Below are 14,611 nucleotides of genomic sequence, written 5' to 3' on the forward strand. Positions count from 1 at the left end.
TTTTAAGGCAGAATGATAAAATATTTAGTTTTCTTAAAAGCATTGAAGAGAAGAGGAGAACTCAGAAACAATACCTCATTGCCCGGCCTGCGTTTGAGGCAGTTAGGGTTGAATTTGTTGACATGGAGAACGTGAATGGCACACTTGATGCTGAGGTGGTGCAGCTGGCTGGTCACTTTGAGGAATAACAAGTCATTCTACGATGGAGAGAACAAATCGGGGTGAAGATGCAGAAAGCTGTTCCTCGTCTTTAAATTAATCCTGATTTAGGTCTTCAGTTGGTTCACATTATTGCTGACAAACTCACCACAGTGAGGTACTGCAGCATCTGTCCGTCCACTCTTCCTTCATTAAACTGGTCTTTGTACTGAGGAAGGCCGATGTCGTCGAGCCAACCTGCAATAAAAGCACAGCGCAGACTTCAGGAACAAAGCCATCGGGGTGAATTTCTGTCCGTGAGCGCATGTGTGTAATTTCGTACGAGTGACCCAGATGTAGTCGAGCTCTGCAGATTTCTCTGGCTGTGTGCTGGAGAACGTCTTGATGGACAGCTGGAGCTTCTTTCTGTGCAGAGGGTTCTTCATTGACAGCTCCTGCAGACAAAGAGAAATGGCTTCAATTTTGCTACCCGTTCATCAGACACAGAAAGGGTGCCGTCAAGGTGATTTATCTCATTCAAATGATGGAGATGAGCTGTATGAGGTGAACAAATGACAGTGTTGAGAGCGAAACTAAAGAGCAGGTTGACGAGCAGAGACGGGCGTTACAAAATATCAAACAGACAGACACACAACAACTTTGATCAGACAGGTAGAACTAAAACATATGCGACAGGCTGGATGGAAGATCATTTCTGCCAACGTTTCCCATTGACTGGAGCCAGACTGATGTCTTAGATGCATCATAACAAAACGAGTAGTGACGCGCGTGCGTACCTTCTCCAGGTCATGCGGGGTGGCCGACAGCAGCGTCTGGCCGCTGCTGACCCATTGACGAGCGAGGAAGCCGTACTGACCGAGTCCGATGTCCTCAAGCCAGTCGCACACCTGCTCTGTGCTCCACTTCGAAAATGGCGACTTCAGATCTCTGACACGTGCATAAAAAAAAAAAAAGAAAAAAAAGATTTGGATGAGACCGTTGGACCAAACAACCACATCAATCATTCTGTGCTGCCAGGGAGCGCGGCAGCTCGGTACCGTTCTGTGTGTTAGAAACGGTGGATCGGCGTACCGTGTTTTCCCTGGACAGGCCAGTCGGGGTCCAGCTGTAGCTCTGAAGCCTCCCCTCTTGAAATCACCCAAATCCGAGTCGTTAACCTGAACAGGACTGCCTGACTGACTGCGACGAATCCTGGAGACAACAGAAATGCAAATGAATGTGAAAAGCCGAAAGAGCTGCGATTGTGCGACAGGAAGGTGAGTAACGAAGCGTCAGAACTTACTTCCCCCAAAGTTTCTTAATGCCTCGGTGGTTCTTCCTGTTCTCCGGTGAAACGGGCGACTGTTGACCAGATTCCACGCCAGAGGACAGTGGGGACTGGTCTGACAGCAGGCACTCCTCCATTTTCTCTGATCGCCCTGCCACATGTGAACACAACGAGGACACGTGTTCTTTAGCTTGGAATGGACCAGAAAACATGAGCATCATGGAGATAAACTTGTTTGGAGAATATATCGTCTCACATTGACACCCTATCTGTCGTGCACTGACATTTAACTGTTAAATAATAAACTACTCCCTTGAAAGCACTGAATCTTTTATGGTTAACACAACGGTTCTCTCCCGCAGGAAAGTGCTGACAGTGCGCTCTGCTGTGCACGGGAGAAGGCGGAGACGGCAGTAGAATGAACATCAAAGTCTTGTGAAAGTGTTACTGATAAAAACAGCCCAGTTCCAGGTTAATTCAAGTCGGATATCTTTCAAAGGGCTCAGGGAGACAGCGGATCATTTTCACTTTAACAGGCTGTTGGAGCTTAATGCCATCGCATTATTAATATTGGTACAATAAAAATTTAGCTTCTGGCCTATCGTCCTCCTACAAGTGGGCTTTCCTTTCTTTGTTCTGACCCTTTCTGTCAGATACAGTACATTCTTTTGGGACTTTTGTCTCTACTGATCGGTGTTCCTGGGCACATGGGCACCCCTGAACCACACCACCGGTCTTAAATGACAGTTAACATTTAATATTAAGCGAAGCAGAAATTTATTTCATCTTAATAAAGACAAAACAAGTCAGAAAAAAACAAAAAACAAAATATAATCTATGACAAAAATGAATGAAAAACTAGCAAAGCTAGAAAAAAAGACGTCAAACAAACATTAAAATGAGTGGAAAATGAGAAGAAAGAAAAAACACAATAAGATATAAAACAACTACACAACACAGATGCAAAATGAACACAAAGATGTAGATCATTTGCAAAAAAAAAAAACAAATAAAAACACTGAAGAGATGCAACAAAAAGACATAAATGAATGCAGTAACATAAAAACACGCTAAATACTGATGCAGTAGATGAAAATAACCTATGATGCTCTACAGAGGATGGCACTCTGTGTATCATCACTCCTCTCAGCACAGTGAGAGCAATACCCACCAACATCATAGATGTCATGTTTTCCTGGCGATCCTAAGGCAGCGGAGGTTAGGGAAGTAAGAAGAAAGCAAGCAGAAAGAAGCAAAGGCCAGCGTTAGTCACAGCCACTTTACCCTCAGAATAGCGCTGTGTATGTGTTCAGATTGTAAATCTACAATTCTGCGTGCTGCTGACAGGGTGGAAGCTCATTAGGTTATCATGTCGGAGGATCTTATGCTTATCTTTGTATTATATTATATTATTATATTTTTTTTTTCTCTTAAAATAGTGTCTGGCCACATTCCTATTCATTTACTTTGGGACTTACATCCTTAAAGCCTCCCCTCTCGCCCTCTCAGTCGTCTGATTCTGCTTTAAGCCATGGCTCTGTAACAGTAGATATTGAATGTGAGGCTATGTGCTTATATGCCTGTTAGCTTGGAGTGCGTTAGTTTCAGCAAATGCTGATGTGAGAAAAACAGGCTTCATCTTAGAAAGTTCTGAGTCATGAGGGCGTCCTAACAACCCGGGCTTTAGGGCTGCTGATCCTCAGTGAAAATAGGCTGACTCCGCTCACCTCTGAGGCTTTACTGTGACTGAGGAAATCTCGTTTTGTTCAGGAGATTCCTGATTTTTTTGTATGCTGCTTCAGAGCAGAAACAGCATTTTAGAGTCAATTCTTCTGGAAGCGTGTTGTTTCTGTGAGGGCATACGGTACCTAAAGCCGGAGCGCTGGCACTCCTGCAGCGAACTGCCGCCAAAACAAAAACAATCCGACAGCGAAGCAGACAAGAGGAGAAAAGAAAAGGAAGGAGTTGAAGCAAAGTTAGTTGAAAGAGAGTTATTCAGCATGTAGAATTTACAGAAGTTGGTTATTTGTGTGAACAGATCATTTAACATGAAGAAAAAAACCTGTTTCCCTCTTCCAGAGAGTTAAAAATGAGAGGATTGATGCCACCAATATTGGTTTGGAATTACAGTGTCGCACCCAGGAGCACGATAGCTTAGCATAAAGACCAGAAACGGGTGGGAACGGGTAGTTTGGCTCTGTCCAGACAAATTTATCAGCAGAGGCTCCATTTAACCCAGTTAAGACCCCAATTCTGACCAGGACACTGCCATGTGAACAGGAGCAGAGTCATATACGGAGTAAGCAGGGACTGAGATAAGCTACGTGGAGGATTTGTTGTATGGAGAGATGGGATGTTGTCTTGCCTGTTTTGTTTCACTGCTTCAAATGGGAAGTTTTTTTTTTTTTTTAAACCTGGACCTCATTTCTGGCATAAAATACGTTCATCTCCTCACCGATAACAGTTTGGTGAAAGTCGGCGTCCTTCGGAAGATATTTAGATCACTCAGATCTGCGTATATCCATATAACGGGAGAGAACAGGGCAGAGACAATACAGCCTCTAAATAAGGCATTATCTGTCTTTATTTCACCAATACTTTAAGACCAATGACTGAATGAACCACGTGCTATTGCACTGTTAGCTCAGAGCTGCCATGTTGTTGTTATTATTATTCGGGGCCATTGGGGGACTTTCTACACACGCGTTTAGTGGGATGACGTCATCGACACGCGCCGTTTTGCTACTGCTAGTTTTGTGCAACATGGCAGAATATTTATCAGATTTTGACGACGACTGAGTACGATGGACCTCCTTACCAGAGTGAGTGATCTAAATATCTTTGGAAGGACGCCGACTTTCACCAAACTGTGAGTAGATTAATGTATTTTAAGCCAGAAATAAGGTTTAAAAACAAAAAAAACTTCCCCTTTAAGCTCCAGAGTTGCTTTCTATGAGCTACTTTGGGCTTGTTTCCATAGATCTGGCAGAGTTCAGTGCAGAACAGGAAGGCTGTGATAAAACAGACTTGTGGGGTGAGGCAGAAACTTGTTTAGAGAGCTATGGGTGTATTCAACCCTGTGAATATGAGCAAGCAGTACAGTTGTGTGGGTGGAGGTAATCAGCGAGTTTTAGATGGTACAGAAGGTGGATTTTTTTGGACAGAGCCAACCAGCTGTTGTTCCCTCTGTTCCAAGTCTCTCTCTGAGATAAGCCAACAGGCAGTCGCTTCATGTTTTAGGTACAAACAAGAGTGATATCAATCTTGCCGTCCAACTCCAGGCAAGAAACTGAATATCTGTAGTTCCCCAAATATAAAAACTTCCCTTAAACCTCCAAAGTAATAGATCATGCAGGTCTTTGTGTTGTTGACCATTAAGACTGCGATGGGTCATTTCATAATGCTGAACATTACATCCAAGTGTTTTCTACGGAAGCCGAGAGCGGCCATGTTTAATGAAAATCCCGTTTCGAGGTGATAACAAGTTCATGAAGTCATTATCTCAAGATACAAAGAGCCGTTTTTAGTGAAATCGGAATAATTTAATATCCCGGTTTATATATCTTGTCGTTTCAGCTACAGACTTACAGGCTACTGCCTTATTTTAGATCCTCGGAGAAGTGTCCAAGTTGCAATACTACCTTTTAGAATTTTGTATGAACACGAGAACCAGACATTTCCTGATTTAGAGACATCAAACCTCACGATAACATATTGCGATCGTAAGAAAACAAAAGGCAGATTTCTTGTTAAAACGAGATGTGACGGTATCAAAATAAACAATTGCAGGCAAGGCCGCTCTTTGCTTCCGTAGTTTCCCTCTGAATACGTGGGAGTTTGATATGATCAAATGTCGTTGAAGAAGTGGAAACTCACTCAGACGGTAGTCCTTATCGTGGCTGTTGGCAGGAGAGAGCTGGACAGGAGATAAATACGCCGCGTCTCCCTCTCCTTCGCCGTTCAGCTCGGCCCTCGGTTCACTCTTTATATTCTTCTTTTTATGCAGTTTCCCTGGAAGAGTCTGGTACTTACTCAGCTCCATGTGGGGGTTCTGCAGAGTATAAAACACAAACCACATCAATTCTTAGTCCCACTAAAGCACTAACATTGCAAATAATTTCATGTCATGTTCTCTAAATTCACAAAAGTTAATAAATACATTTGATTCTCATGAAGTGGACGCATTAGTGTTTGCCTTCAGTCGTTATCTGGCTCGGACAACTAACATTCTGAGTTTCTTACGTCTTTCAGAAAATAAATGAGGGGCAACGATGTGAATTGCCCTTTCGGTCTGTTGCATAACAGAATGTTCTTTTGAGGGTGAACGTCTGATGATGCCAGAATCCGAGCAGGCATCAAAGTCAGCGGGGCGCTGAAAGAATAACTGGAGAAAGGCCAGCGGAGAGAAACAGCTGGGAGGCAGTTTTGATGCCAAGCACTTCCGACAGCCACTTCAGGTGGGTCTTGGCCCTTTTGTGTATGGACATGGCACAATTATGTGTTTGACTATCTGTGGATGTAAGACTATATGGCTCTAATGCAAAAAAAGGGAAATGTTCTTCTTTTATATAAAGTGAAAGCTCTGCGGCAGAGTAAACATGGGAACAAGTGGTCCAAGGGCGCCAAATGCTGTGGGAAACAAGAACCCGTATTTAGAGATTGCTCTGGTTCTTTGGCAGCGGATTGGCTGATATCCTGCTTTAGACTTTAGACTTTTGTTGGTGACAAAAGAACCGAGACACCAAACAAAACTGATTTCATGTGAAATCAGAAGTAGGGCAGAGGAGGCAGAGCGGCCGTCTTTCACTCGCTGATTCGATCTCCAGCTTCCTCGTCAACCTACTGAGCGAGTATGCATGTTTCTCGGTGTAAAAAGCATCTGTTAAATGAATGTAAACGAGTAGAATGAGTGTTTTACAATTGGTGAAACTGTTCTGCTTCGTGACAGTTGATTTCATTATCAAGCCGACCTTAATTTTGGTGCAGATGATCTTTTTATATGTAAATGACTAATTATGGAACTGAAAATCAGGTTCATTCACAATAATTTCACAATGATTGAGATTTAGAAAAAGAGAACCATGCGTGGCTTTATAAATCTGATGAAAAGAATGCGTTTACACAGTTTTATGCATCTGGCTCAAGGAGTGTCAACAAATGACTAAATACACTCTTCTTATTATCTCATTTATAAATAGAAAACACTCAATCTTTTGCATCAGTATCATCAGATGCCAAATTCTTCCTAAAAGGAATATTTCACACAAAAATTACCCACTGATTCCTAAAGAATTAGCTGGTATTTAGATGTTGTCTTCAATGGGATTAGTATTTAATAAGGACAAAGTGTTGTTCGCTCTTAAAAAGAAAAATGAAATCAACTCAAAAAATGTCTCATAAGATTAACATCCATCAGTAATTCAGATGTTTGTTATTGTGTCATGACTCTGACATGAAGATCCACTTGGTTATCGGTTAATAATAACTCAAATTGATGTTTATGCTACATATTGGTTGAATTACTCCAGCGTAGTTTTCAGTTATGCTTTAAAATGATATAATCTCACATCTGTTTCTTATATGAAACGCAGCTAAAACTTGATTTAAACGTGTGATTAGAGGAGGGGAAACTGCACTGATTAGACATTTTATGGAGGAAAAATATCCATCAGATCTGTCCTCAGGAGATGGGGCCATGTGGAAAAACTCCCAACATGGTCACCATAGTTTTTCATGGACTGGATTAATTATGCACGACTGAACCTTCCTTTGATATTTCTAACTAGTAGGTAAATAAAAATACAAATGCAAGATAATGATTTAAATATAGAAGTTGATGCGCTCATTAAACGCATCAAATGTTAAGAGTTAGAAAGGGTTTGACAGCTTTATCTTATTAGGTTTTCTTTTCAATCAACATGTACCAGTGATCTGTGAGGTGTGAATAAGAAGTATGTAGAGACAGGTTGGGTGTCAACACGTAGCAGATCAGTACCTCTGCCCCTACGTCTGATTCAGTTTCAGCTGGATGGATCTCTACAGCCTGAAGCCGAAAAGAACGAAGAGAAGAGAAGAGAAGAAAGAAGACGGAAACACAGACACACACACACAGATTTAGCATGTTAGTAATCACACAGGTTGAAAGAATGTTACCGTTAGGTCAGAAAGAGATGAGTTAGTGCACGTTGGGCTCAGAGAGGCAGATGCAGAAGGCCGGATTTGATAAATAATTGACTTGATTAAGTATAATGCAACGGTGAAAACCGAGCTACCTTTTCTAAAGAGCCACTCTGCAACTCTTCAAGACTGCTGGAGAGTAACCGGTGTCGATGCCTGGAAAAAAATGAAAAGTAATACTTAATAAGTCTGTCAAAGCACTGGAATCCGAAAAAAGTGGGTGTTCACATGCACTTTGAATCCGATGCGCGTGTAAATGAGCACGCTTACCACGATCCATTTAAGAAACTGGCGTCGCCCGTGGACATCAACGAAGTGTCCATAGAGTTCTGGAAACTACAGAGAACAGGACAACAAATTGATTGATAAGTTCTCTGTGTGTGTGTGTGTGTGTGTGTGTGTGTGTGTGTGTGTGTGTGTGTGTGTGTGTGTGTGTGTGTGTGTGTGTGTGTGTGCATGTGTGTTTTATACCTCAAATCCAGTTCTCTCTGAAAAGGAGACGAGGACAGCATAAGCGGAGAAGATCCTCTTGATGACATCTGTGCACAGATGAAACACTTTTTTTAAAACGACGCGAAACGTCATTAATAAGAACATTAAAAGTTCACATATTTACAGGTCGTGAGAAAAAAGAAACGCTGTGTAATTTCACCTCTGATCTCATGATGTCAGAGTGTGCTTTGTGTGTGATGGCTCTGAGCTTCAAGCTGCCACTCAGCTCCTCTTCACTGCTCCCTGGCAGATGAAAACAAAAAGTGAGTAACGGAGATAAAGGGGGGGGGGGTTCACTGCTCTTTGTTATTACCATGAACTCATGCCGAAGGAAAAAGATGCAGCTCTTACCCTGTGTGAGCGACATAACCTCCCTCATTTTTCTGTACTGGCCGAGCAGGACGGTCAGCTCCTCTATCCGACGATCCTGTCATCACCAAATCACAAACATTAGAGCTTTTGAAAATCAAGGAATGGAATAATTAGAGTAGTAGTGGAAAAAGAATGATTTAATTTACCTTTTCATCATTTGAAGCCAACAAAGACTCCATCCCCACCTTTAATCTCTGGTATTCCTGGTCTAACAGTGAAATAAAGAGAAATTAAAAAGGGATCACAGGGTCTGATGGGTGCCTGGAGCAGTGTTGGTGACAGAGATGACAGCCACGGTAATGCACATAAACGGGCAAAACAAACGCATACTGACAGCACAAATGCCCACACACCGTCACCTGGGACAAACACTGCGGTTTTCCAAGATGACGCACAGTAGCTGTGTGAGCAGCGGCACACACTCGCTGAGAAAAGACGAGTGAGGCTCGCATCAGAAAATGCACGACAACACAAAGGCACCCAACGACAGCCACCATCCTTTCAAATGCAGACACTCGTCGTGTTTAGTGGAACTGCTCTGCCTTTAAAACGTGCAAACGAAGAGACGCTTTCAAACTGGAATAATGAGAACTGTAGGCGGCTATAGAGCACCAAGCAAGGCAGCGGAAGTCAGGAGATCATGAGCCCGACACCTCAAGTTTTAAACTTCCAAACCACATAGGAAGGTGATGTTTAAGGTCTATACAAACCCTTTAAATTAATACAAAAAACAAGATTCAAATTAAAAGGTTACATGGCACCGATTGGCTACTGTGTTATTACCCGACACTATCACCACATTACCTACAATTAAAGGGCCAGTTGCACAAAACTGTTTAGGTTTCCTATTTAAGTGATGCTTAAGGTTTAATTTCTCCTCAGCCGAGGGCCTTACATGAAGCTGCTATGGTGCTGCCAGACACAGGGCAAAATGTTTGTTTAAACTGCTTATAATGTCCCTTTAGAATAAAAAATAGATTAAGAATATCTCAAAAGGTGTCATCAGCAAACAAAATCCATTGAGGTTTTTAATGCATTGTCACAAATTCTACCATTTGGATGGATATTTTTTCCAATTAGAAGAAAGATGATACTTTGACTAATTAAATAAAATGTTTTAGAACTTTAATTCTATTTGACTGAATGTTTCTTTCTGTTAACGAACTGGTTTTTATGTTTTACAGGTGCCTAAATCCTCACTTTTGGGAAGCAGCAGAGAAGTGTGCCGCCGTCTCATTTGCCTCTCAAGTTGACAGGAACTTTTCCACAATGTTCAACAGACAGCTGAGGACAGCTGAGGACATGTGAGGACATGTGAGGACAGCTGAGGACAGCTGAGGACATGTGAGAACATGTGAGGATAGGTGAGGACAGGTGAGGACAGCTGAGGACAGCTGAGGACAGGTGAGGACATGTGAGGACAGCTGAGGACATGTGAGGACATGTGAGGACATGTGAGGACATGTGAGGACATGTGAGGACGTGTGAGGACAGCTGAGGACAGGTGAGGGTGACAGAGACTCATTTACTGATGCAATACACCACAGACCAGAGCATTCAAGCTATAAGCAAGAGTGGAAAGACGTGGTAACATTAAACTGTCGGGTAATCCCTAATTTTGATTTAGTTGGAGACAAGATGTGGAAAGGCTTTCCAACTGTAAATTGATTAAATTCTAAAATGTCATAATTTATCATTCCAAATCAATTCCCCTTTAGTTGGTGTGTATCCAGTCATGAAACACAGCTCTCTGGACGTTTTCATCTCCATAAACTTTGAGGTTTGAGGTTACTTGTGCAACAGTTTCACTAACATTAAATGATATAAGTACAAGATTAAGACACAGAGAAAACCTTCCATATTTACATGATCATCATAAGGCAAACTTAAGGACAAGACTTCACAGTGTTCTGTGCAACTGGCCCCTGGTAGCTCGTAAATTACCGCACTGCTAAGAAGAAGAACAAGAGTTTCAAGCTAAGAGCTCGGAGCTACTTGTGTACATCAAAAGATAAAAAGATGGGAGAAACTTTCCAATGAGAAGGACACTTATGTCTCAATTGTTGCTAATGTATGAACAGATCTGTGAAACCGAGAAAAAAAATCATCACAGGAGGAACTGTGAAATTATCCTCGTAAAAATGTCACCATCAGCCTTTTTCTCTGAGGGGTGAAAAGGAGGAGAGAGGACGAAGCTGAACAGAAAGATGAATCACGAAAGACGTACAAAGCTATGTGAGGTTATCTCTGCTTTAGAGCCAGTTATGAGGTGCAGAAAATTTATTTTTCTCCTTTACTTGTCAGGATATTACAAAATACTGGCCTCACTGTAGCTGTATGTTGCATTTCATTTAGGAATCCTAATGTCTAAAACTTGTATTTTTAGGTTCCTCATAGAGCAGCGACATCACACTAAGTCATTAGAGTTAAAAACACTGATATTTTTAACTTGAAGTTTTGATTTGAAAGGATGCAGAAGCTTACTGCACTTTGAAATGTTTTTGAAGAGACACACACTTAGTCTTTGTCACGGTCCAGTCTCAAACCAAACACAAAACCAGATCAATAAACTCCTGAGCTGAAACATTTAAAGTGGTATTTCAGCATTTCCTTATCATTGAACGACAACAATTGAAAATCAAGGTGTCAAGTAGCTACATTTAGGGAGAAGTTTGGCTGGAAATTGGACCAACAGCAAGCACAGCAAGCCTTACATTTGTTAATCAGCTGCTTGATATACACCTCCTCTACAGCAGAGGGCAGCAGAGAGTCAGGGACAAAGTACATATCAGAGGAGAGAAGGACATGTTGATTAGATGTTACGGTAATCGGAGCTGACAGGCATGCGAATTGCTGGCTGTCTGTCACACATTTGCGCTGACAGACGTGGATCTGATGTGATTGGGCAGACTGTCAGCCGTGCATACCTCTCTCTGCACTGTCATTGCCGCTGCCACCTCTGGCCAGCAGCTGGGTCTGCAGGCACTCGATCTCACCATCTTTGGAGGCCAAGAGCTGCTGCAGCTCTGTGATTTCTGCCTGTGGAGGAAAACAAATTAGACAACTGAGCTGGTTTGATTTTCCAGGTCACTGAATATCTAGATAATGTATGTTTGAAGCAACTGGGCTGGGTTACATTCTCCTCAAAAGTGTTTTTAAATCTAAACACTAATGAGCTGAACACAGGGAGATGCAGACCTTGATGAGCCATTCAATTCATGCAGAACTTCTCTTTAAGAGGAAGAAATCAGCACCAAACAACTCCTTCCACCACATGTGGTTTTATCGAGTTTTAGTGCGACTTCACAAAGAGTTAACCCAGCATCCAGCACAGCTTTCTCCACACTTGCACAAAGTACATCTGACCCAACAACACACAAAAATGTATCCACTAACAAAGTATTTGAAACAGAAAAAGAGATAAAGAATCTCTCTGTATCACTGGCATCACTGTCCCTTCATCATGAGTCTGCGGCTCATGGGACTGACACGACGGCCTTGTGACTAACCGCTTAGGGCTCATTCACACTTTGAGTGTCTGAATCATTTTTCCAGCCCTCATCACTTCCACTGAGGTAATACAATACAACACAAGGTATTCAAACATGGAAATAAACTGTACAACTGTATATATTAAGAATAATTCTGAAATTTAGTTTCGGTCACCATCATTTGTGTCTGATGAGTGAAAAAAAACTAAAGTTTTGGCATGTTTTAAACAACTTAATCTCTGTTAAACGCTGGCTGAATGACATCAAACGTCCGAATCTTAAGAAAACACGCGTGCTGCAAATAAAGAAAAACTTCCTTATCGATCTGAAAACTTTGCCGCAAATATGAGCGGCAAAAAACTGATTCCAAATGCAAATACAGACACTATTCAACAATTCATGAACTTCAATACACCACCACTCAAACAACGACTCTCAGACCACTTAAGATAGCTCAACACAGCTCTCCAGTTACTTCTATACGACTTGAACACATATCTCTTCAAATTCACTGCACAGACGTATCTGAATGGGGATTTTTTTCAGATGATGGTCGACAGTGACCGAGTGACACGGTCTTAATGGGCTGATGTTTAGCCGTCTGACAAAAGAAAGAAAAATATGTGAATGAGAGCAGGTTTATTACACTTTACTGTTAAACTCTGGAGCCAACGTGGAGCGCCTGGACCGTGTTGGACTGGCCTGTGTTTGTTTGGTTTTAAGAAGCTCCGCTTCATACGATTTCAGTCAGACTAACGTGTTAACGTGCATTTTAAAAGCCTGGTTTTCACAGGACTAACACAATTACTCAGTCATGTTAACATGCTTAGTGACGGTCTGAATTCAGTTTGAAAAGTTTTAGTGGATATAAACACAGAACTTATTCTGTGAAATTTTAAACCTCAGTCAGAGCTGTGCCACTTGTGTTATTTATCATTTACAGTACATTTAAGAAGCCAATCACCTGCCAGTTCCTGTGTGTAAATAGGTGCACAACATGTCACATGACATTAAAACCTCGCCAGGTGAATGGCGCCTGCAGTCAGGACAGGTTCGACTCTTCAGGCTGAATCAGCTGACACCAAACATCTGCCCTGATTGGCTGAAGACTTCAAAATGAAATGTGATATATATTTATTCCCTTATCTTCCATCTCTCCCAAGGACTATAACATATCAGATTTTTCTCATTTTCTGTTCACATGAGCACCAAACACAACAGTTTTCATTACAAGCAGGGAAATAAGTCATTTTTTAAGGGTTTTGAAGTCTTGTCATCGCCAATATTCCCAGGAGCTCAATTGCATAATGACGCTTTATAATGAGTATTTTTTCTCATTATTATTTACAGTATACTGCAATTAATTACTGTCCCTTTGGAGATGAATAAATGACTGTATTACTGAAGCGAACAAGCAACTGTTGTGCGCTCACTGACTTTACTGTTGTCTTGAATACCCCGACTAACCATTAAGCCGGCCACAGTGAGCTAAAGTCGCACCCAAACGCACTTAATAGCACGACCTCCGTTTACTTCCACGCTTTAAAAAAGGTCACATGTCCAGAATAAGTCAAGCTCGTCCGGACAGCAACTCGTGTGTTTTTCTGGGGAGACAGAAAAGTGACGAACTAACTGGGAAACGACCACAGAGCAGTTTTTTCATTATACTGCAGTTTGTTTGCATGTGTTTTCTGTGGAAGGAGCAGACAAAGCTGCTGGAGCAACAGGCGTGTGCACAGACTTGGATATAAAAGCAAACTTAACACCTCCTGCAGCTGCTTTTTTAGATAAAAGCCTTTAAGTCTACAATAGAGGTGACAAAGTCACAGAATGATTCAAAGAAAGCCCCCGCAGGGTTTATTTATATCACTGACATAAATGTTTTTACGTCATCTTGGTGCGCTAAAGGTAACAAATATTACTGAGCTTAAATAATGAATTACAAAAAGGACAGAAAAACAGCAAGATCTCACAAAAAGCTGAAGCATGCACGGTCATTTAGTCACACTATCCATTCTAATCACAGAAAATGGGACAAGCTGGAAGAATGAAAGAAGCAGGAGAATGGATTCTGCTTGTGTCTGCTTCTGAACACCAAAGCATGGTCAAACAAACCTTAAAGGGATAATCCGGAGTAAAATGCACTTTAGATCAATTTACGGGATGTTGGGAGTACATACGTTGAGTTGACATCAAAATCATGTCATTCGGATGTGTTTTGAGAATTTCGATTTGACCGTTTTTAGCCAAAAGTCGTTAGCCTGGAGGTGAAGGGGGCATATCATGTCACCGCTACAAAACGCTATTTTTATACCTCTTCTACAGCTTCAAACAACATAACACTTACGTGGTAGTGAGTAGAGGGTCCCTAAAGCCAAACCGAAGTGTCCCGAGGTCTTCATGTGGTCGGATATAGAGTCCAGAATGAATTTAATCAACTACCACTACCTGCTCTTCTCTGCTGCTCAATCAGAGCTCTTCCGTCAACATGAGGCTATCTCACGCGAGACATCACGTCACGTGAGTCCGTAGTTGATTGCTGAGTGTGGAGTAACTCGCTCTGGAAAGTCACAATTTCATTGCCGTTTTTTTTACAAACATAGTCCAGTATTTCTTTCGAAAGTGAAATGAAGTTGTATGCAACAGCAAAGCC

General features: G+C 41.8%; 1 protein-coding gene across 5 annotated transcripts in view; it reads right to left on the bottom strand.

Annotated features, from left to right (window-relative positions):
* Window positions 1–14,611, bottom strand: part of ppfibp2b (PPFIA binding protein 2b) — a 101,944-nt gene that overhangs the window by 8,135 nt on the left and 79,198 nt on the right. For all 5 annotated transcript variants that reach the window (XM_075470625.1, XM_075470626.1, XM_075470627.1 and 2 more), the window contains 15 exons: window positions 11,395–11,506; window positions 8,614–8,675; window positions 8,447–8,522; window positions 8,256–8,338; window positions 8,075–8,142; window positions 7,874–7,939; window positions 7,699–7,759; window positions 7,422–7,469; window positions 5,303–5,477; window positions 1,442–1,577; window positions 1,231–1,350; window positions 936–1,086; window positions 482–593; window positions 308–396; window positions 75–197 (listed from right to left, as the gene is read on the bottom strand). In XM_075470625.1, coding sequence (XP_075326740.1) covers window positions 75–197; window positions 308–396; window positions 482–593; window positions 936–1,086; window positions 1,231–1,350; window positions 1,442–1,577; window positions 5,303–5,477; window positions 7,422–7,469; window positions 7,699–7,759; window positions 7,874–7,939; window positions 8,075–8,142; window positions 8,256–8,338; window positions 8,447–8,522; window positions 8,614–8,675; window positions 11,395–11,506 — 1,482 coding nt within the window. The remainder of the gene's footprint in view (window positions 1–74; window positions 198–307; window positions 397–481; window positions 594–935; window positions 1,087–1,230; window positions 1,351–1,441; window positions 1,578–5,302; window positions 5,478–7,421; window positions 7,470–7,698; window positions 7,760–7,873; window positions 7,940–8,074; window positions 8,143–8,255; window positions 8,339–8,446; window positions 8,523–8,613; window positions 8,676–11,394; window positions 11,507–14,611) is intronic.

This window comes from Odontesthes bonariensis, chromosome 7, assembly GCF_027942865.1.
Source record: "Odontesthes bonariensis isolate fOdoBon6 chromosome 7, fOdoBon6.hap1, whole genome shotgun sequence".
Taxonomy (NCBI): Eukaryota; Metazoa; Chordata; class Actinopteri; order Atheriniformes; family Atherinopsidae; genus Odontesthes; species Odontesthes bonariensis.